Genomic DNA, 20,308 nt, shown 5'->3' with positions numbered 1-20,308 from the left:
AACAAACAAAAGGAATGCTAGGCATTGAAACATTTTGTAAAACTCTCATATTTTTTCTTTGCCCAGACAAGGAAATGCGCAGTGTGGTGAAACTCCCTGAGAAGAAAGAACTTTCTGGGGAGCCAGAGAAGGACAAATCCAAAGTCAGATCTAAAAAACCCACCAATGCTGTAAGTACCCCTTGCCTTCCTGCAGCTGCATGTTTTGCAGACATTTCTGGATTTCTCTGGGGTGGGTAGTAAAACCTGCTGTCACTTTGCCACATGGAGGGCTCTTGTCTTCTTCCTGGAGCCCCAGGCTGAAGCACAGCAGTGTTTGTGCCTGCTGGGATATCAACACTGCCAAAGCTTGAAATGACAGGATGGTTGTTTCATTATCTATGACTAAAGTAACTTGTGTTCTGTCTCCAAAGTACAGTCTCAAAATAAGCTTTTTGAAAGCATAGTCCAGTCAAAGTGGTTCTTGTGTGACCTGATCCCTCCCCACTGCTCTGTAACCTCAGGGGAGCTCTGTTCAGGCTGTGGCACATGGCATTCCACAGACCTGCCCCTAATTCCACAATTTCAGCACTAAATTGGAAGCTTTGTTCAAATGCATCTTAAAAATCCAACCCTGTTCCTGCTCCAGCTCCCCACAAACCACCAAGTATCCCCCAAAACCCCCACCTGAAGGCAGTGGTAGTTGTCTCTCTTTTGAGAAGATAATGCTGTGATTCTTTCTGCCCATGCTACAAAGTGGGTCTCTCTTAAAACCAAACATGTTATCATTCAATCCACACCTGTAGCTGCTACCTGAGAATGAAGAGTGCAAATAACAGAAGCCTGACACCCTCATCCCCCAAATGAAAAAAAACTTGTGGGGAGGAGCAGGAGATGCTGCTGCTTTTTTTAGCAACATAAGGCAGGAGGTTGACTCCATCCCAGGTTGGAGTGCCTGTTCCTTGGGGCTTGGGAGCTGCTCTGTCAGAATTAAGAGCTGCCCCCATTCCCAAAGCTCTACTGGAAGGTTGGTGCCTTCTCTGAGGAAAATAAGAAACATCCCCAGCAACAGGAACCCATTTCTCTCCCAATTTCTGTCTTCCAATGCAGTTGGTCTCAGAGGGGAATGAAACACCTGAGGCTGCACATGGGAAAGGGTTTGTGAGCCCCCAGCAGATGTTGGGTTATTCCTGCCCAGCCCCAGGTGCTGGATCATACCTGCCAAGGCCCCAGTGCTGCTGATGTGAACTATCCTGGCTCTCTGTCAAGTTTTCTGGCATTTGGGAAAAGAAAATGCATGGAAGGGCTTGCAGCTCTTGTGTTCTTTTCTTAAATTACAGAGGAAAGCATTTAAACTTCTAAAAGAGTATTTGGGGTGTGTTTGTCTCATTTCCATTGCAGATAAAGTAAGAATAAGCTTTGGGAAGTGTCACAGATGAGAGTTACCAAACTGCTTTCACCCTGAGTTACCTTCAGTGCTCCCATTCCTACTGTGGGATTTTGTGTTGCAGGTGGATTTGTATGTGTGTCTCCTGTGTGGCAGTGGGAATGATGAGGACAGGCTCCTGCTGTGTGATGGCTGTGATGACAGTTACCACACCTTCTGTTTAATTCCACCCCTCCATGATGTTCCCAAGGGGGACTGGAGGTGTCCCCAGTGTCTGGCTCAGGTAATCTGACAAATCACTGCACTTAGGCCAGTTTGTATTTTGTGGGTTCTTTTAAACTGATCACAGAAATTGAAAATACAACTTGTTGTTATTTAAGGTTGCTCAAACGAGGTGATAGAGGTAAAGCTGAAATGAAAACTGGGAATGCTTCATATTGCAAAGGTGACACTTACTGTTTTGAGTCAAAAGTTGGTGTGCCTTTGAAGAACATTTTGGATTTTAACTGACACCTTTTCTCTGTATTTAAAATTGGAGTCTCACTGGATGCTTCAGTGTGGTGATTTATGGATCTTATCCTGTTGAGCTCTACTAGAGTAAAGAGAAATTGGGCATATTAATTCATTAAAGTTTATGCAGATTTATAAAAAAACATGGTGATTTGGTGAATCAAGCAGACTTTCTTCTGACTCTGCCCTTTGGGAGTCTTTTCATTTCAATGGTGTCCTTCCTTCTCACCACTCTGAAGCTGTTAGAGGAGCCCATTTGTGTAAATCTGAGCACAGTGTTGTGTTAATGTGTTAAAGAAACAATGACCTTTTCACTCACAGGAGTGTAACAAGCCTCAAGAAGCCTTTGGGTTTGAACAAGCAGCACGAGACTACACCCTCCGCACATTTGGGGAAATGGCTGATGCCTTCAAGTCAGACTATTTTAACATGCCAGTACACGTATGTTCCTGCTTTATCCTCACGTTGTGTAGAGTGCATTTTGTGTGCTTAGCTAAAATAGGTAACTCTGGGGAGGGAGGAAGGGAGGGATTCTGGTTTTGAATGGGATGAAATCCCAAATCAGAGATTTGCATTTGCATCAGCGAATCCTGGTTCTTGCTGGTGTTGTGGTTTCTTGTTCCACCAGCTGCTCGTATTTTTATTTGTTTTTTTCCCACTTTAGAAGTATCTGTAGGGAAGAGAACATTCACTGTCAGCCACTTCTGAGAGAACAGGGCAGCAGCATCTCCTGGAACCATGTCTCTGCTGCAGTTGTGCTCTTGTTGAAAACATTTTAAAATGGGGAAAAGCTTCAAGCTAATGGAAGTTTCCTCCCTGAGACAGCTTTGATGCACATGCTTCTTTCCTGCTTTCCTCAGTACATACTTCCTTTTCTTCTCACACCTAGATGGTCCCCACTGAGCTGGTTGAAAAAGAATTTTGGAGACTTGTCAGTACCATTGAAGAGGATGTGACAGTGGAATATGGAGCTGACATTGCTTCGAAGGAGTTTGGCAGTGGCTTCCCAGTTAGAGGTGGGAAGTTTAAAGTTAGACCAGAAGAAGAGGTAGGTGTTTGAGTTCACTGTGAATGTTTTTATTGCAGTTTTTCATTTAATAACTCTCCTTGGTTCAAAACACAATAATGAAACTGGGTTGCAAATTGTTTATCTTGTGTATCTGGCAGAGTATTTGAAGAGGAGAACTGCATTGGGGTTTTGAATAAATAAAATTTGTTGTGATCAGCCATTCAAAGCCTAGGTTTATTCTAGTAGTTAATAAATAACTTCCAAACCAAATAAAACCAAATCAAAAAGGTCTCATTTTAACAAAGGAAGTCAGGTCAGGGTTGTGAAAGAGGCAAAGACAATGGAGGGTTTAGTCTTTGAGTCATTGACCTGTTTCTTATATTCCTCAGTTGGGAAAAGTGCTTTTCTTTCATTGCTATTGAGCAGTTTTATTTTCTTGAGTTTTTCACTTCCTGTTGTATAAACCTGTGAGTGTTCGTTCAATTTACAGGAATACCTTGATAGTGGCTGGAATTTAAACAACATGCCTGTGATGGAGCAGTCTGTGCTTGCTCACATCACTGCAGACATCTGTGGGATGAAATTGCCCTGGCTGTACGTAGGAATGTGCTTTTCCTCATTTTGTTGGCATATAGAAGACCACTGGAGCTATTCCATTAACTATCTGCATTGGTGAGTGTGAGGACTAAACTCAGTCTAGGAAACAATCTCCTTTTCCCTATTCCCCTTAATTAGTGGACTAAAAGCAGATTGACAGAGCTCAGCTGTCCTGTTGCAGCAGGGTCAAATCTGACAATGTAATTCCTACATTGATTTACTTTTGGACAAGAGGTCATATTTTGGAAAGAGACATCCATTCCCAGTTTTAAAAAATCCATGAGAGATGCAGCAGATACTCCATCAAATGTTTTATTATACTCAATGTAAACTAAAAACCATACGAGTTTTCTTTTAAAAATCATCCAACTTTCAGCTAGCAGTTCCAGCACGTTTTGTCTGTTAGATGGATCATGCTGTCATAAATCCTCTCATCAAGCCAACACTTGTCAGCTGTAATCAGGACAGATCTTTGCCATCTCTTTGATATTCTAAATAGACTGAACTCCTTGAACTTCTCACCTTACAACAGCTTTTCTAAAGTCTGGATTATGGTTGTCACTCTTTTTGAAACCTGTCAAGCTCTTTCTCTTTCCTAGTTCATACGAGTATTCAAGCAGAATGTTAAAACCACATCCCAGCTGCTATTCAGTGGGTCCTTTTTGGTTGGTTATTTGATTGCTGCTCCTTGAAATAACAGTTTCTGCAGTGCAGTCCAAGAGCCAGTGACTTAGTTCACTTGCTTTTGTGGTACTTACTGTTACAAAAACAAATGTTTGAGTGAGGGTGAGCGAAGGAATGACAGGATTACATGGTAAAAACTGTCTTTTTTGTCTTGTGTTACTGCTCTTTTTTCTTGTTGTCTGAGTCTTCAGTCAGACTGAAAACTGTGGGTGGGAGAGGAGGTTGCAGCACAGATTTAGTTTCTTCTAGGAGAGTTCTTAGGATGGCTTTCTGTTCTCCATGGTGTGCCCCCAATTGCATTATTGTCTGCAGAAGGCCAGAAGGTGTGTCAGTGCTCAGGTGTACTTGTGCATACACAAGATACATCCAGACACATGTGAAAGTGGCTTGACCTGCTTTCAATTTATTTATCCTCCAGCAGGAAAGTCCTTGATGTCTTTTCATTTGCAGTCTTTTTCTTTATTTCCCTTCAATGCAGAGGTTTATTTCTGCATTAGAGAGCAATGTGCAGTTGAGGTTAAAGCTGTTCCTGTCAGAGCAGTCTGAACAATCTGCTACTGCAGAGACAGTGCTCCAAACTCTGAATCAAAGACTCCAAAAAGCAGGACTGGTTTTTGGGAGAGTCCTAGGGATGGTGTGTCCATCTTCAGCATTCCCATGTGCCTTGGAGGAGCCTGTGTCCTGCCTGGTGCAGTGTTGTGAGCAGCTAATCCCAAGTGACCCAGGCTGAAGCAGCAGAGCTTTCCCAGGGTTGAAGACAATAGTCCTCCTAGAGAACTGTGAGTCCTGTCTTAGTTCTAGAAATGATAAAATGGAAAAAAAAACCCCAAACCTTTGCTTCTAAAGATGCTTGGAAATAAATCAGATGCCAGTCCTGGACAGAGGAAGAATTGCCATCATTGCTGCTAGTATTTGTACAGGCAGGGATGTGGAATTGTCAGGAAGTAGAGCAAAAAGAGCTGTGAGCTCCAGTGCTGCTCCCTCAGGCTGCTGGCACCTCCACACCTGCATTAGAACTGTCTGTTACTTGTTCTTCTCAGGTCCAGAGACCCCCAGTTCCAGTATCCTGCTCCAAGTTTAGCACCTTATCTTGTCACCCATTCCTCAGTGCTGGCATCTGTCAGGGAGCAGAGCTCTTGACTGAGCCCAGTCCAGACACAGGATGGTTTTTAGCTGCATCTGTGGCTAGTCTTCCTGGATTCCTAGAGTTGTCCCAGGATGATGGCCAGGTCCAAGGCTGCAAAGTTAAATAACACCCTGTAACAAGTCCTTGTGATACCTTGTGTGTAACTGTCCCTCCACAGTCCATCCTGCTGGCTGTCCTCTTCCCCTGACACGGGCTGTGTGAGTACAGGATTGAGCTCCTAGGGATGAGAGATACATTTCTGGATTCACACTTCACTCTTTACTTTTGGAATCCTTCCACTTGCTTTGTGATTGATGGAAAAAAAATAACTCTGTTTGGTCAGTTTTAGTCTGCCAGCTCTTCAGAAGTCTTGGAATAAGGTGATTTGTCTGTTTTCCTTTCTAAATATCTTTTCTAAATTCATTTTTTCTAAGGCCTTGGAGGCATTTTTGTCTCAAGTGCTGCAGTGAGCCAGTGTCAGTATAAGATTGAAACAATATCTGCTAGAACACATCTGCATTCCCTCAATTCTCTCAGCTGGCTTGCATTGGGTAAAGGTGGTGTTCAAAGTTCTTTGTTCCTACTCTGGACATGGATTATTTTTTCCTTTGAAGTCTTGCATAATTTGGAAGTTTGATTTCTCCTTCCTATGTGTTGCTTTTATGGCAGCTATGCATAACACAGAAAGAACTGGCTTTGGTTGTTGGACCCAAGAGGAAGTTTGTTCATGGGAAAAGACAGGCAGCTTATGTTTTGAAGTTGTGCTGGAATCAGCAGAACTTCACTGAGGACTTCTTCAGGCTTTTTCTCCCTCCCCCACAATATTTGAAGTACCTGCTCAGAAGTGTAGGCAGTTAATAGGTCTGGAGAAGATGGACCTGTATAAAATGCAAAGATTCAGGAAGGTACAGAACCTTTGCATTCCTTCCTGGTGATATACCCTTCCTTTGACGTGGTGTATTTTAAAGCAGAAGACTAAAAATGTAACATAAAGTTTGCTTATATTTAACTTTTTTTAATAATCTTGCAGGGGGGAGCCTAAAACGTGGTATGGAGCCCCAGGGTACGCAGCTGAGCAGCTGGAGGATGTAATGAAGAAACTTGCTCCAGAGCTATTTGAGTCCCAGCCAGATCTCTTGCACCAACTTGTCACCATAATGAACCCGAACACTTTGATGGCCCACGGGGTGCCTGTATGTGTCGGACTCCTGTGCTACTCCCCCAACCAACCCTCTTTGATTGGAATGCTACTTAAAGCTGATAATTGAAGCCACTTTTATGACAGAGGTGGTGTGGTGGTTTCCTTGTGTGTTGCATCTTCCTTATCCACTATAATGTGCCAGTGTGAACAGATGGGCAATGGAATTGTTGCCTTTGGAATCGACTGGCAGACTCTTCTCTGGAGATCTATCTTGGATATTTCTATTTCTGTGTCTCGGCTGGAAGGTTTAGGCTTTACCTTTGGAACAATGGCAGGAGCTCTTGTATGTCTGTTCAATCAGACACTGCTTTTTGGCATAGAGTTTCTGTCAAGGGCCCAAACCCCATTCTTCCTTTATTTGTCATCCACATTCTCTTATTTTTCCTGGATAAGTCCTTTGGTGTTTAAAAAACATTTTTTCATCAGATTTCATCTTACTCCATACTAGATTATTCATGGGAATTATGTCCCTTTACAACTTAATTGGCTTTTGATGAGCTGACCTTGGGACTTAAAGGAAAATCTGGAAAAAGTAGGAAAATTTCTGGCTTCTCCTATGGTAGCTTCCAAAATGGAAAGATGCAGAAAGACCTGCCTGCTTTCATGCTGATTGTTTAGCCCCAACAGTCTTAGATGAATAATAATAATATGAATATTAAAGTTCCCAATTTCTCTTCCCCTTCAGCTGCACATTGGAGAGAGCTGGATCTGTGTTGGCCCTAACCCTGAGGTGTGAGGAGCACAAGGCCCAGCCAGCCAGCCTAGAACTGTTCAGAGTGGGGTGTGGCTGAGTGGAACCCTTGCCTTTCCAGGGTTTTACATGGCACTTTATCAGCTGCCACTTGTAATTCCTGGGCTTATGGTTTGAAACTCTCAGGAGTCCTCACAGAAGTTCCTGCGAGTTGGGAATCCATGTTCTCCTTGCAGCTGCCAGCTGTGTTTGGGTGTGAGCTAATGCTGGCCTGTGTGTCCCCCCAGGTGTACAGAACCAACCAGTGTGCTGGGGAGTTTGTCATCACCTTTCCCAGAGCTTACCACAGCGGCTTCAACCAGGGCTTCAACTTTGCTGAAGCTGTGAACTTCTGCACCGTGGACTGGGTATGTTCCAAACCAGATTTTCCCTAAGTGAGCAGTTCCAAAGCTGTTCCTAGCTGGTGTACAGCTCTGATTTATTGCTGATGCACAAATCTAGGCCACAGATCAGAAGGAGCCTGTTGCTGGCAGCATGGTGTTTGCTGAAATGGTTTGTCATGCACTGAACTGTGGGCTTCCTCTGGTTCTGAAGATTTGGTTTTAGGATTATGTATCAGAGCTGCTGTAGCTTTTGCAGCAGGAGGGAGGCACAGTCCTGTACATGCCTGGAGTATGAGATGCACCAGTACTGCTGGAGTTTGCTCAGTTTTGTGTCCCCAAATTCCACCTCAAATCAAAAGCCAGAATGAAATTTCTCAGTTTATTGCACTGGGAATTCTCTAAGACGTGCTTTCTGCAGCTGGAAATCAAATCCAACTTGCATATCTTTTCTGCTTTAGCTTCTGTGATCAAGTCAGAAGATACATGTAGTACATTAATAAGAGTTAAAAACATTGATAGTCCTCTTGTGGTGAAAAAAAATAGGAAGTGCACCTCATGTGAGAGCATCCTCTTAGGTAGCAGAGGTGGTCCAGGTTTTTGTGGAAGAATACCTTAATGAGAAGAGAGCAGAAAGTTCTCCAGTTCAAATGGAAGATTTACAGAGCAGTGCATCATTCCCAGTAAGCTTCACTCAGCTCACTGAACCAGCAGAGATGGACACACATTACCTGTTAATAACATTACAGTTAGTAGGTAGAGTTATTGAATAAGATCTTTATCTTTTTAAAAATAAACACAAATGGAGGACAGTTGTTCCAATTTTACCTTCATAGCAAATAATTCAGATGCACAGTGCTGTCTGATCTCAGGAAGATTCTTCAGAGATTCTGATATTTCAAATTATTTATCTTGTGATTTTTTTTTTCTCCCCTAAAGGTCTTGGCTATTCATAGGTGTAGCCAAACAAAAACATTGCTAGATGTAAAAACACATTACTTAGAAGAGGGAGATGACTGTTATTGCAAGAAAGCTTTCTGATCTTAACTGTGCTCATGTGCCAGTTGGTTTGGTTTTTCTTCTTGTTCTTCCATGAGCTTCACACTGGACCCAGCAATAACATAAAACATCATTGTACTCTGAGCATTCCTGTCTGCCTGGGCTGTAAATGGAGCTGAGTGACCTGCCCAGCTCAGGATGAGCTGTGTGCTCTGCCTGCAGCCAGTTAGGGCCACCAGTGCTCCCTGAGCCAGCAGTTTCTCGTGCTGCAGCACAGTTCATGTCAGCAGAGCCTGGGATGGGGCATCCCTTGAGTGGTAGAAACAGGGACAGGCTTATGTGCTTGTCCACTTGATACTTCCTTGGCCTCAGTGCATTTTTATCTTGGGTCTTCCTGAACCCACTGTGGTTTAGTGATTTAGTAACCCTTAATTACAACTTCTACAAGAGAGGGGTCATCCCTCAGCTATACAGCTCACACCCGTAGAGTCCACTGGGAAAGAGCCATAAGCATTCCTGGTGTGCACAACTTGGGATCTTGATTTCTCTAGTTTTACACTCTGAAGTATGAGTATTTCTGCTGGAAGGATTTGCCTTAGCCTTTCCTTGTGGCAGTTTTTGGTTAGTAGCACACAGAGTGGGTACCTTGATGTCATTTCCTGATGCTGTGTCTGCCCCACAGCTGCCCCTGGGCCGGCAGTGCGTGGAGCATTACCGGCTGCTCAACCGCTACTGCGTCTTCTCCCACGACGAGATGATCTGTAAAATGGCTTCCAAAGCAGATGTCCTGGATGTTGTGGTGGCATCTACAGTCCAGAAAGACATGGCTATTATGATTGAAGAGGAGAAGAGGTTGCGTGAGAAGGTTGATAAACTGGTGAGTTGTAGGAAATAATGGTTTGGGTGGGAAGGGACTTTAAGGGTCATTTTGTTCCATCCCTTGCCGTGGGCAGGGACACTTTCCACTAGACCAGGTAGTTCCCAGCCCTACCCAACCTGGCCTTGAACACTTGGAGGGATGGAATTCATTATAATGAATACAGTAATAGTTGAAACAGTGATGGGAGAACATACTGGTTCTTGTACTGGGGTGTCAGAGGCTTAGAGGTACCTAGTCCCTTCCTAAGTTGTGGATTTCAGGGGATAGCTGGGTTAAGAATCATTGGTCATGCCCCTTATGTATATATGTACCTGCCCTTTAATGTTGTTCAGAATGTTACTTTTAAGGTAATATTTGTACTTCCAATCATTTGGTCAGGAAAGCGGAATTTTTCATTAACCAAGACTTCTGTCTACCTGGGTTGAATATCTTATATCTAAACTTCATTATTCATTTAATGATAAACTTACCTTCTGATGTTTTAGCTTGGAATAGCCTCCTGTTTGTAACAGTCACTTCTTCACTGGGCTTTGATGTGACACTCTTGCAGGGAGTGACTGACTCGGAGAGGGTGACGTTTGAGCTGTTCCCTGATGATGAGCGACAGTGCCTGAAGTGTAAAACCACTTGCTTCATGTCAGCAGTTTATTGTCCCTGCAAGCCTGGGTTGTTAGTGTGCTTGTACCACATTGAGGACCTCTGTTCCTGTCCCACCTACAAATACAAACTGGGGTAAGCTTGAAGTAGTAGCTAACAACACGGTCTGGAGATAGTATTGTCTGTGTAGATACACAGTAGTGTCTGTGGTTTGGTAATCTCTGCTGCCAGTGGGGCTGGTCTCTGTTTCTGTTTCAGTCCTTTGCAAATCCAGTGCCCCCACAACAATGGGACTGTTTTGTGCTCACACACAAAATGCTCTTCAGCATTCAGCTCTTCTTGCTTTATAATGGCAAAATTGCTGGCTAAGTTAGTTTGCATTTTATTTATAGCAACCGGGTCACTGTCCCTTAGATCCAGTCCTTGCCAAGGAGTATTGTTTTGCTTTTTGGAGCTTTCCTTCTCATTGTTAACTTTCCTGTGCTGTTTAGTACATCTTTTGTCCTACATGAATGTAGTGCCCTCTAAGACAGTGTCACAATTCCTTAATTGTCCCATAGAAATTGCTTTTTGAAGCAATTACAGATTTGAAATTAAGGAACACAGTGTGGTTGTAATGTCTTAATTTTGTAATTAAGTGCACAGAAGCTTATTTCTCTGTTGTATGGACCAACACACCTTAGAATTACCAAATGGTTTGGTCTGGAAGGGACCTTAGAGCCCATCTCATTCCATCCATGCCATGGGCAGGGACACCTTCCAGCAGTCCAGGTTGCTCCAAGCCCCATCCAACCTGGGTCCTCATATTGGTGCCCCTCCTTCCACCCTCGTGCTGCCCACGGTGTTGCTGGAGGTTTGAGCTGTGTGCTGCCCACAGGTACCGCTACACCCTGGAGGAGCTGTACCCGATGATGAACGCGCTCAAGATGCGCGCAGAGTCCTACAACGAGTGGGCTTCCAACGTCAACGAGGCCCTGGAGGCAAAGATCAACAACAAAAAAAGTGAGGATCTCACCTACTGCCTGTAGCACATCATTTAAAAGAACTAATTTTTCAGTTTTTTGTTTCTGAACTGGAGTAACTTTTTTCTTATGTGACAATCAGTAGAAATCATTTATCACTTCATGTATTTAAGTAAATATTTGAGCTGTTACAGTCCCAGAAATGATGCTAAGTTGTCTCTGTGTGACAAGACTGTAAATCACTTTGATACAAAGTATAACTGAAGTACAAATAGAAATACATTTAATGTGTTGTGTTTCTAAGCCTTCCCATGGAAAATCCATCACAAAGGGAGACTTCTCATCTTAATGTCTTTCTCAACAGGTCTCATCAGTTTTAAGGCTTTGATAGAAGAATCAGAAGTGAAAAAGTTCCCAGACAATGACCTGCTGCGACACCTCCGGCTGGTGACGCAGGACGCAGACAAATGTGCTTCAGTGGCCCAGCAGCTGTTGAATGGCAAGAGACAGACCAGGTGAGTTCCACTCCATGTCTACAGCAAAACTGGGGCACCAGAGATGGATGTCAGTGGCCAGTGATGGATGCTAGTGCTCTGCAAGAATTGAAAATTAAAAGAATTTTATCTCCTCAGCAGAGCCATCTTTGACAGGGAGATTTGGCTTTACTACATGTAGTCAGTTAAACATCCTGAGTTTTCAAGTCTCTTCTTCCTCTGTGTTTGACAGTTAGTCTGTAAATTCATTTTAGTGTTCCCAGAAAAGAAAAGATGGTGTGGTATGTCCAGAAAAGTTTCACTCAGCAAGATACAGTCCCCTTGTCTTTGTGCTGTGGACACTGTAAATCTGTCCATAGTGCAGGTGGTGTTGTATTCATTACTCTCTGTCTTGTGGAAAAGCAAAGTGCTTTAACTCCCTGAGCTGCTGCTGGTGGGAATGTTGTATGAGAGCTCTGAAAAAATGACTGCTCTTTACATCAAATCTTTTAGACAGGTTATTTGCTCAAGGGATTTGAAGTAGGGCAGTTTTCTTTGTGAACTGTCTGCTGGTCCTGCTGGTACTCCATGTCTGAAATTAGCTGAAAAGAGCCAGAGCAGAAGGCTAAGGCTTCTCCTCATTGCACAAGTCTGGTTGTGCCTGTATTGATGTAAGAGCCTTTCTCTCAGGATTCACAAACTACCAATTTCTGTTGTGTCATTCTTCACCCATAGATCCATCTGGATGGGGCCAGAGCACCGTGTGGCCCTTGTTCTCCTGGCACTGGAAGGCAGCAGTGTTCCTGCCCTGCTGCCATGTTTATCCCCTGCCTTCTCTAGGTCTTCTGAAACCTGTTCTGTGCTTTAGAGTCTCTGAGAATTTGTCCTTGGGGACCTTTGTGATTAATAACCCTGGACAGACATGGGTTTGGCTTCTGTCAGTGGTTTTTCCTAGGTTCATGTAATTTCTGGTTTTCAAAAACATCTTAAGACAGCTTTGTTTAGATATGTGTATGTATATGTATATAAATATTTATGTATTAAAAAACTTGTGCCTTTTCTTGAAAGACACTGTGGAGCTTACTCAAAAACCAGTAGAACAAAGGAGCCTGTAAAGAAGCCTGTGTTGTACCTGAGGCTTTGAATTCATTTTATTGTTCAGCTGACTGTGGGGTTTGGAGCTCCCAATGTGATCCTGTGTATCTGTTAAAAATACACATTTTTAACACAGAATAGTAAATTAAAATTTATTTTGTAGTGTTCACATTCCAGTCATGCTGGCATATCCTGCTGGGCTGTTCTCCTCTTTTGTATAAATAACACACTGTGGATTCAATTGGAGCTTGTATTGTAAGGGATCTCTTTCCTTTTCTGTTCAGGGTTCTCAGACCTCATTAATACTGGCTTGAGTTTAGAGAGGCTTTTAATACTGGGCAATTTGTTAACACTTATAAGCCACTCATTTGATTCAAAGCTTTTAGATAAAAATAAAAATGCTGATTTCAGTGTAGAGAGGATTTTTCAGAAGTGCCTACACAACCTGTCAATATAAAACCCATTCAGAATTGGGATTTGTTCTCTTTTGGTGTGGGCATGGGCAGAGCTGACTACAATAGCTACTGCAACATAACTGAATAGTTTATCCACAGTTGCTTTGTGTTCTGGAAAAAAAAAAGCTTAATTTTATTCCATAATAACCAGTTCCCTTCCATGGCTGAGTAGTCGTTCCAGAATCCTATTTAATGTGAGTTTTCAACAATAGCCCATTCTGCAGTGGCAGACTCAGGTTTCCCACGTGTGTGAGCCCTGGGCTGCTTGGATGCTTGTGAATATTCTGCTATTCCTGAAGAAGTCCTGGCTGACATGAAATCATGTGGAGATGTCTGGGAATCAGAAAAAATCCCTGAACGGTTTGGGTGGGAAGAGACCTTAAAGCTCATCTTGTTCTACTCCCTGCAGGGACACCTTCCACTAGCCCAGGTTACTCCAAGCCCTTTCCAACCTGGCCTCAAAGTTCAGTGTTTTATCTTTATCCCTTTCAGTGCTAACAGGAGAGCTGGTGGGTGTCGTTGCAGGTACCGCTCCGGGGGAGGGAAGTGCCAGAACCAGCTGACGGTGAACGAGCTGCGGCTGTTTGTGAGGCAGCTCTATGCCCTGCCCTGCGTCCTCAGCCAGACACCACTGCTGAAGGTAACCTGGGGAAGCCTTGGGAGGGGAGCAGGAGCATTTACAGAGTGATGGGTTTGCTCTGCCTTCATCTCCTAGCTCACTGTTTGCTCCAAGAATTAATACCTGGGCACTGGCAGGCTGGGCTGACCTGCATGCATAGGATGCTGAAGAAGGGAGCTCTGACCGGCTGCTGTTTGTGGTCAGCAGAGTTTTATACTGCACAGGCAAATCAAACCATTCATATTTTATAAAGGACTGTAGAGAAGGAGCAGGATGACCTGGGTAACTGCAGGTTAAAAGTTTGGGTCAATTAACTGATCTGCTCTTATGAGTAAAGTCAGGTTAATCTGAGAACATTCAAACTCCCCAGTGCTCTGAGGGGCAGCTCTCTCATTTTTACCACTTTCCTTCTTTGTTGATCCAGAATCAGCTTTTTCAGTCTTGTAATTAGATCCTTCTTAGTGCTCTCAACTCACATTCCAGGAAACCCCACAGATAACTCCAGCCAAACCCAGCCCAGGCTGGCCAAATCCTCTCTCTAGCAGAGAACCTGCTGCTGGCAGGAGTCAGATCACTGTGAATCCCGTGACCACCAGCTGTGCTGGTTCTGTGCTCTCCAGATGATGAGCCCTTAGGCAAACTGAAAGCAATTCAAAACCTTCTTTCAGAATTTTCCAAAATATTCCATGTCACGCTGAGGGGCAATTAAAAAAAAAAAAATTCTGTGCAGCTGCAATTCCTGTCTTAAGGAAGGGTTTTATATATTCGTGACACTTGAAACCTGGAGATGCCATGTCCCACTCTTGAACTGTTCCTTAAGTATCCACCAACACTGAGACACCAAATGGTACCATGTAAATGAATGGGAATAAACCAGTTTAACTCAACTCTGCTGCTTTGGAAGCTTTATCTGCCCTGCAGTCTGTGGATCAGATTCAATGCAGTCCTATTTACAGTTATTTGTTCATAGCAGTGAAGCTGTGAAGTTTTCTTGCTGCTTGAAAAGCAGAAATTTGGAAATGCCAGACATGCAAACAGTTCCTCTCCATCTGGCATTCCTGAACAGGGAAATAACAAACACATATGGTCAGAGTGTTCCTTTGTATCATCCTCAACAAGCCTCAATTATATGTCATTGTGCAAATATTAGACTGTTGATAAAAACGACCAACATTACTGGAGATGGGTTCATAATTCAGTCTATCTCTAAAAAGTGTTTTATTCCATGCTGGGGGAGGTTCCCCTCCCTGGGAAACAGCTTCACTGGCAAAATGCCAAGATGTCAGCTGTGAGGGAAGAACTTCCTGCAGGAACAGCATTTCAGGCAGTACTGGGCAGGTTGCTCCATACAGAATAATCCCAGCCTTCACTGTGGGATTGCTCTGAATGACTGTCCTTTATTCTGGGGAAAGTGCAAACAGCCCCAGAAATACCTTTTGGGGCAATGAGTTACTGAGTGCATGGAGAGAGAGAGGTGAGCCCTGCAGGAGAGAGTAAATGCCTGTGGCTCACTGGGACTATGGGGTCCAGCTCAAAAGCCTTAGTAGTGCAGCAGAAATGAACTCCAGTACCTCTGTGCCCTTCCCAGTGTTTTGAAAAGTCTTCATGCTGTTCCTCAGCTGCCTGAACCATTCCAAAACAAAGCCAGACAGCAGCAGCCATGGAACACTCAATTTCCCTTTACATCCTTTCTGTTCTTCCAAGCCCTCTTTCTGACACCTCTGGGACTGGGATTACCTTGTTCTGGGATACCCAAGCTTGCAGCCACCTTACATATGAGGAGGTGCTGTGTGTTGAAGACACTGTTGGAGTGTCCCAGCCCTTGGGATAGTTTGCCATGTGCACTGTGTGCATTGCAGCAGGGCCTTGCCAGGAGCCTGTGCTCTCGTTGTTAACCCCATGGTGAACTTTGCTGCTTCCAGGGTTAAATGACTTGGCAGAGCACTTTCATCTGATTCATTGTTGCATTTGTGTATTCCAGGATCTCCTGGACCGTGTGGAAGCTTTCCAACAGCAAAGCCAAAAGCTCCTTTCTGAAGAGATGCCCAGTGCTGCCGAGCTGCAGGAGCTGCTGGACGTCAGCTTTGACTTTGACGTGGACCTGCCGCAGCTGCCGGAGCTGCGGACGCGGCTGGAGCAGGCGCGCTGGCTGGAGGACGTGCAGCTGGGCTGCTCAGAGCACAGCTCCCTCACTCTGGATGACATGAGGCGCCTCATTGACTCCGGGGTGGGGCTCTCACCCTACCCCGCGGTTGAGAAGGCGATGGCGAAGCTGCAGGAGCTCCTCACCGTGTCTGAGCACTGGGATGACAAAGCCAGGAACCTGATAAAGGCCAGGTAGAGCTAAACATAAGTTTAGTTTTTTTGTTTGTGTTTTGTTTTGTTTGCATTTTGTAATTCTGAGTTGTTTCAGAAGGAAGTGTCCTGACTCCTGGAGGGACTCCCCTTTGTTCATCCAGTTCCCAGCATGAGGGCAAAGCTTGTGCTGGAAGGGACAGGGCTGGAGGAAGGGGATGAGGGATGGAGCAGTTTCAGGTGTTGGGGTTGCCTTGCAGTGTTTGTGTTGCTCAACCATCTTGTGTAAATCCTCCTTGTGCCACAGGGAGGGGGTTTAAGATGCCTCTTCCTTCTTTTCCACCTTCCCCCATTCCCAGTTTCAGGTGTTCAGATGAAGCTCAGATAGGTTCCACCAGCAGGTAAAACTTCATAGTCCATAGAGGTCCATGTAGGACATTTCTCACTAACAAGGATGAGATTTTTCCAGATTAATTGGTGCAGGGAATGAGGAAATAAGCCAAATACATCCTTACTAAGAAAAATTTTCTTGTGCTTTTTACCTTCTGACTTATAAAGTAAAACAGAGGAAAGCACAGTGTACTTAAAAATTAGGGATGTGGCACAAACTTATGTGCCACATTTCATCCCTCAAGATTCCTCTCTTTTCTTAATTTTGTCATACTTGGAGTATTGGAACATTTTTTACCCACTACTAACCACAGTGTTTTAAGACAACTTCATATAGGGCATTACTGACTATGCTTGGGTTTAACATTCAGTAGAGAGCTGTGTTGTGTTTGTACCTCACCAGAACCTCAGAATCAAACTGGGAAACATAGAAAAGCCAATTTCAGCGTTTTAACCTCCTAATGCAGAATCTCTCAGGTGGTCCTGGTCTGGGGTTTGGTGGGTGTTTGTCTTCCAGAAGTTAATAAAAGATAAATATTCCTTAAGTCCAAATGTGAGAATATTTCTAGTAGGAATCCAGAGTAAGCAAACACATTTTTAAACCTCCCCTGCACCTGACACCCCAGCTCTGCTGGGTGCAGCCAGTACTGAACATATCATCAGTTGGTGTGAACCTCTGATTTTAATAACCCAGGTGAGTGGAAGAGCCAGCCTTGTAAGCAGCATCTCACATCTGGGCTGTTGTGTTCCCCCAGGCCCAGGCAGTCCCTGAGCAGCCTGGCAGCAGCAGTGAAGGAACTGGAGGAGATCCCAGCCTACCTCCCAAACGGAGCAGCACTGAAGGATGCGGTGCAGAAGGCCAAGGACTGGCTGCAGGAGGTGGAGGCTCTGCAGGTACGTGGTCCTGGCTGTCACCAGAGCAACCAGAGCCACCCCACACCCCATGTGTGCCCCAGTGTTGCTCTGATTCAGAGCAGCCAGTCTGGGATATTGGTTACCTCAGCCATGGAGCAGCTACACTCACTGCCCTGGTTCTTGCTTCTGTTTCTGATCTGTGTTCCTTCACCTTTGCACCTAACTGCTTGCAATAAAGTGTATGAAACAGCTGTTCACAAAAATCTGAAGTTAAAAAGTTACTGCATTATGGAACTTAACCTTAAGGGCACTTTTGCTCAGTTGCTCAGTAGCATCTCCCTGTTAATCACATTTTTGTGTACTACACTGAGGTGGAGATACAGATCCTGGCTCAGCCTTGTGAGTGCTCAAGCCAGGGGTCAGTGGGACTGTCCAGATCAGACCAGGGAGGCACTGGGATAGCCCTGATTTCACATTTTGGTATAAATTGCAAAATATATTCATTTGTTCTCAATTTTTTCTATAAAGTGAGCTCTAATCTAGCTTAGGGGAATTTTCAGGCCCCTCTGGCCTAGACTGGGCTTTTGATAAAAACTTCTTTTGAACTTTTATTTTAAAAACTAATTTCCCTGGATTTAAATATTTTGAAGGAATAAAATTCATATAATACTAACTTTTATTTGAGGGCTGTCTTGAAAGAACTTGAGTGATTTTTTTTTTTCTTGGCATTTGCTAATTTCTTGGTCTGGACTCTGAAATTCTGCCTCCTGAATATGGAAAACTACTTCTGTCTGTGCCAAGAATTTTTGCTTCGGTTCTGTGAAGGTTTTGTTAAATGCCTGCAGTCACTGTGATTTGCAGGAAGTTCTTGGCATCAGGACTTTGAAGTTGCTAGAGGTGTTGGGGTTGTTTTGGTGATTAGTTCTCCAGTCCCACATCAACTGCCTGTTCTAGAAATTACCTTTGGAATTAGCTTTTGTGCTGCTTTAGCTCTGGGTGTGTGGTCTCTGCATTGCCTGAGGTGTGGGGTGCCAAGGGAATGGCTGGAGCTTGCTCCCAAGTGGCACACAGGATACTGGAGGTGGTTCTCACTCTTGGCCTGGCACAGCCTGGGTTAAACTTGTCTTCTGGTGCTGTAGCTCCCTACAGTACCTGAAAGGAGGCTGGAGCCAGGGGAATCAGAGTTTCCTTCCAGGATGAGAGGAAACTGCCTCAGGTTGCACCTGGGGAGATTCAGGTTGCATGTTGGGGAAAATTTCTTTACTGAAAGGAGCCTGCCCAGGGTAGAGTCACCACCCTTGGAGGGATTTAAAAGATATATGGATGTGACACTTGGGTCCATGGTTTACTGGTGGCTTTGACAGTGCTGGGTTAATGACTGAAATTGATCTTGGAGATCTTTTTTCAATGTTAATAACTATGATTTTATGATTTCAGAATTATTTTGATTTTCTGCTGTGAATGCAGTGTGAGACTGGAAGGCTGCTTATATTGTTGGCAGTCTCTGGTTTTGTTCTCTTTTCTTTTTAAAGGGTCATTTTGCATGTGTTTTCTTGCTTCCCAGCCCCAAAATGTATTGTTAGTTTTGTCTGGTAGTCAACGACTAAGTGCACAAACAGCACAAATGTTGGACTGATAGTGCAGGTCACTGAGCTGTCTGAGCATTAAATTAAATTTTACAAGCTCTTCCCTGAATTCCTTGGGTGACTGCTTTGACTTGGGCAATGTCTTGGGTGCATCCAGCATTTCCTCATTTCCAACCCTGCAGGTTGGGGGCCGTGTGCCTGTGCTGGACACGCTGGCAGAGCTCGTCACGAGAGGTCGATCCATCCCAGTGCACCTGGATTACCTGCCCAGGCTGGAGGCCCTGGTGGCTGAAGTGCAGGTGTGGAAGGAGTGTGCAGCAAACACCTTCCTGTGTGAGAACTCTCCGTATTCCCTTCTGGAGGTGAGAGGTGTGGGCTGGGGATCAGCCTGGTCACTCATGCACAGGCACAGGGGCTCAGTGTACACCCAGGAAGGAGCAGTAAATATTAAATTTATTTGCAGATTTGCTTTAGGATTACATGAACTATTTTAATAGCAACTTTTGTTAGTGATGTATACTTCTAATAATAGTTTTAAACTTCTAAAATGCTTAAGATTTAGCTATGTTTTCTCTATTCTTCTTACTCAGTGGCTAACAGGAGCAGTCAGTGCCAGTGTCTAACATTTGCCAAATGAATATGGGAATACTGACAAATTTGTGGCACTTCATCCTTTGCTGCCTCTCCTTACTTCCAGTAGATCTCCCAAGCTGAATATTGCTGGTTTTAACCAGTGCATCAGGTGCAGGTGAACAGGTTCCTACCTGCTCCATCCCCCTCAGGATCAGGTGGGGCTGTGTTTGCCACTCCTCTGGAGCTGTGGCTGTGTCACTGCTGCAGTCCTTGAGCAATGTACACTCTGCCCAGCACTGAGGCCCTCTGAGCCCCCTCCTGTCAGGAGACAGGAATGTAGGGCAGCTCCTGGAATCTCTGCTCTTTCCCAGGGTTTGCAGCTTCAGTCCCGTGGAGGCTCTTGGGCTTGTTGGTTTTCTCTGTCTCCCAGTAGTCTGGGTGAAATACAGGGTTTTTTTGGGTCTGGCTGTTTTACAAAGCTGAAGTTGCAGCTTTTCAGTTCTCCCTACCTTCCAGATAACCTCATCCTAATCCCTCAGATCTTTGACAGAATAACTGCAGGAACCCTTGTTCTCACCAGTTACCTGTGGCTGCATCCTGGCAGGAAGGTGCATAAGGAGCAGTGCAGGTGTAACACTGCTGTTGTGTTCCTCAGGTGTTGTGTCCCTGGTGTGACATTGGGATGCTCAGTCTGAAGAGGAAGCAGAAGAAGCTGAAGGAGCCAGTGCCAAGTGGCAAGAAGAAAAGCACTAAGCTGGAGACACTGAGTGACCTGGAGCGGGCGCTCTCCGAAAGCAAGGACACTGCGTCTGCGGTATGTGATCACATCTTTCCTAACTGGAATTTCTTCTGAATTGCTTGAATCCCTGTTTGCCTCCCATGCAGGAGTGTGGCAGAGTGCTCTGCAGGATTTCTGGGTCTGCACTTTTCTGTGTTTGCTTCAGACTTCCCAAAATTGCTTTTGAT

General features: G+C 44.5%; 1 protein-coding gene across 2 annotated transcripts in view; it reads left to right on the top strand.

Moving 5' to 3' along the window:
* The window catches only part of KDM5B (lysine demethylase 5B), a 53,274-nt gene that overhangs the window by 25,109 nt on the left and 7,857 nt on the right, over positions 1-20,308 (top strand). For both annotated transcript variants that reach the window (XM_015650730.3, XM_015650729.3), the window contains exons 7-22: positions 67-170; positions 1,490-1,648; positions 2,197-2,316; positions 2,765-2,923; positions 3,375-3,556; positions 6,322-6,484; positions 7,471-7,590; positions 9,245-9,439; positions 9,993-10,174; positions 10,917-11,041; positions 11,366-11,516; positions 13,550-13,664; positions 15,625-15,980; positions 17,084-17,222; positions 18,952-19,131; positions 19,998-20,156. In XM_015650730.3, the coding sequence (XP_015506216.1) occupies positions 67-170; positions 1,490-1,648; positions 2,197-2,316; positions 2,765-2,923; positions 3,375-3,556; positions 6,322-6,484; positions 7,471-7,590; positions 9,245-9,439; positions 9,993-10,174; positions 10,917-11,041; positions 11,366-11,516; positions 13,550-13,664; positions 15,625-15,980; positions 17,084-17,222; positions 18,952-19,131; positions 19,998-20,156 (2,609 nt within the window). The remainder of the gene's footprint in view (positions 1-66; positions 171-1,489; positions 1,649-2,196; positions 2,317-2,764; positions 2,924-3,374; positions 3,557-6,321; positions 6,485-7,470; positions 7,591-9,244; positions 9,440-9,992; positions 10,175-10,916; positions 11,042-11,365; positions 11,517-13,549; positions 13,665-15,624; positions 15,981-17,083; positions 17,223-18,951; positions 19,132-19,997; positions 20,157-20,308) is intronic.

The sequence above is a fragment of the Parus major genome, chromosome 26, assembly GCF_001522545.3.
Source record: "Parus major isolate Abel chromosome 26, Parus_major1.1, whole genome shotgun sequence".
Lineage (NCBI taxonomy): Eukaryota > Metazoa > Chordata > Aves > Passeriformes > Paridae > Parus > Parus major.
This window is presented reverse-complemented; position numbering and strand designations above follow the sequence as displayed.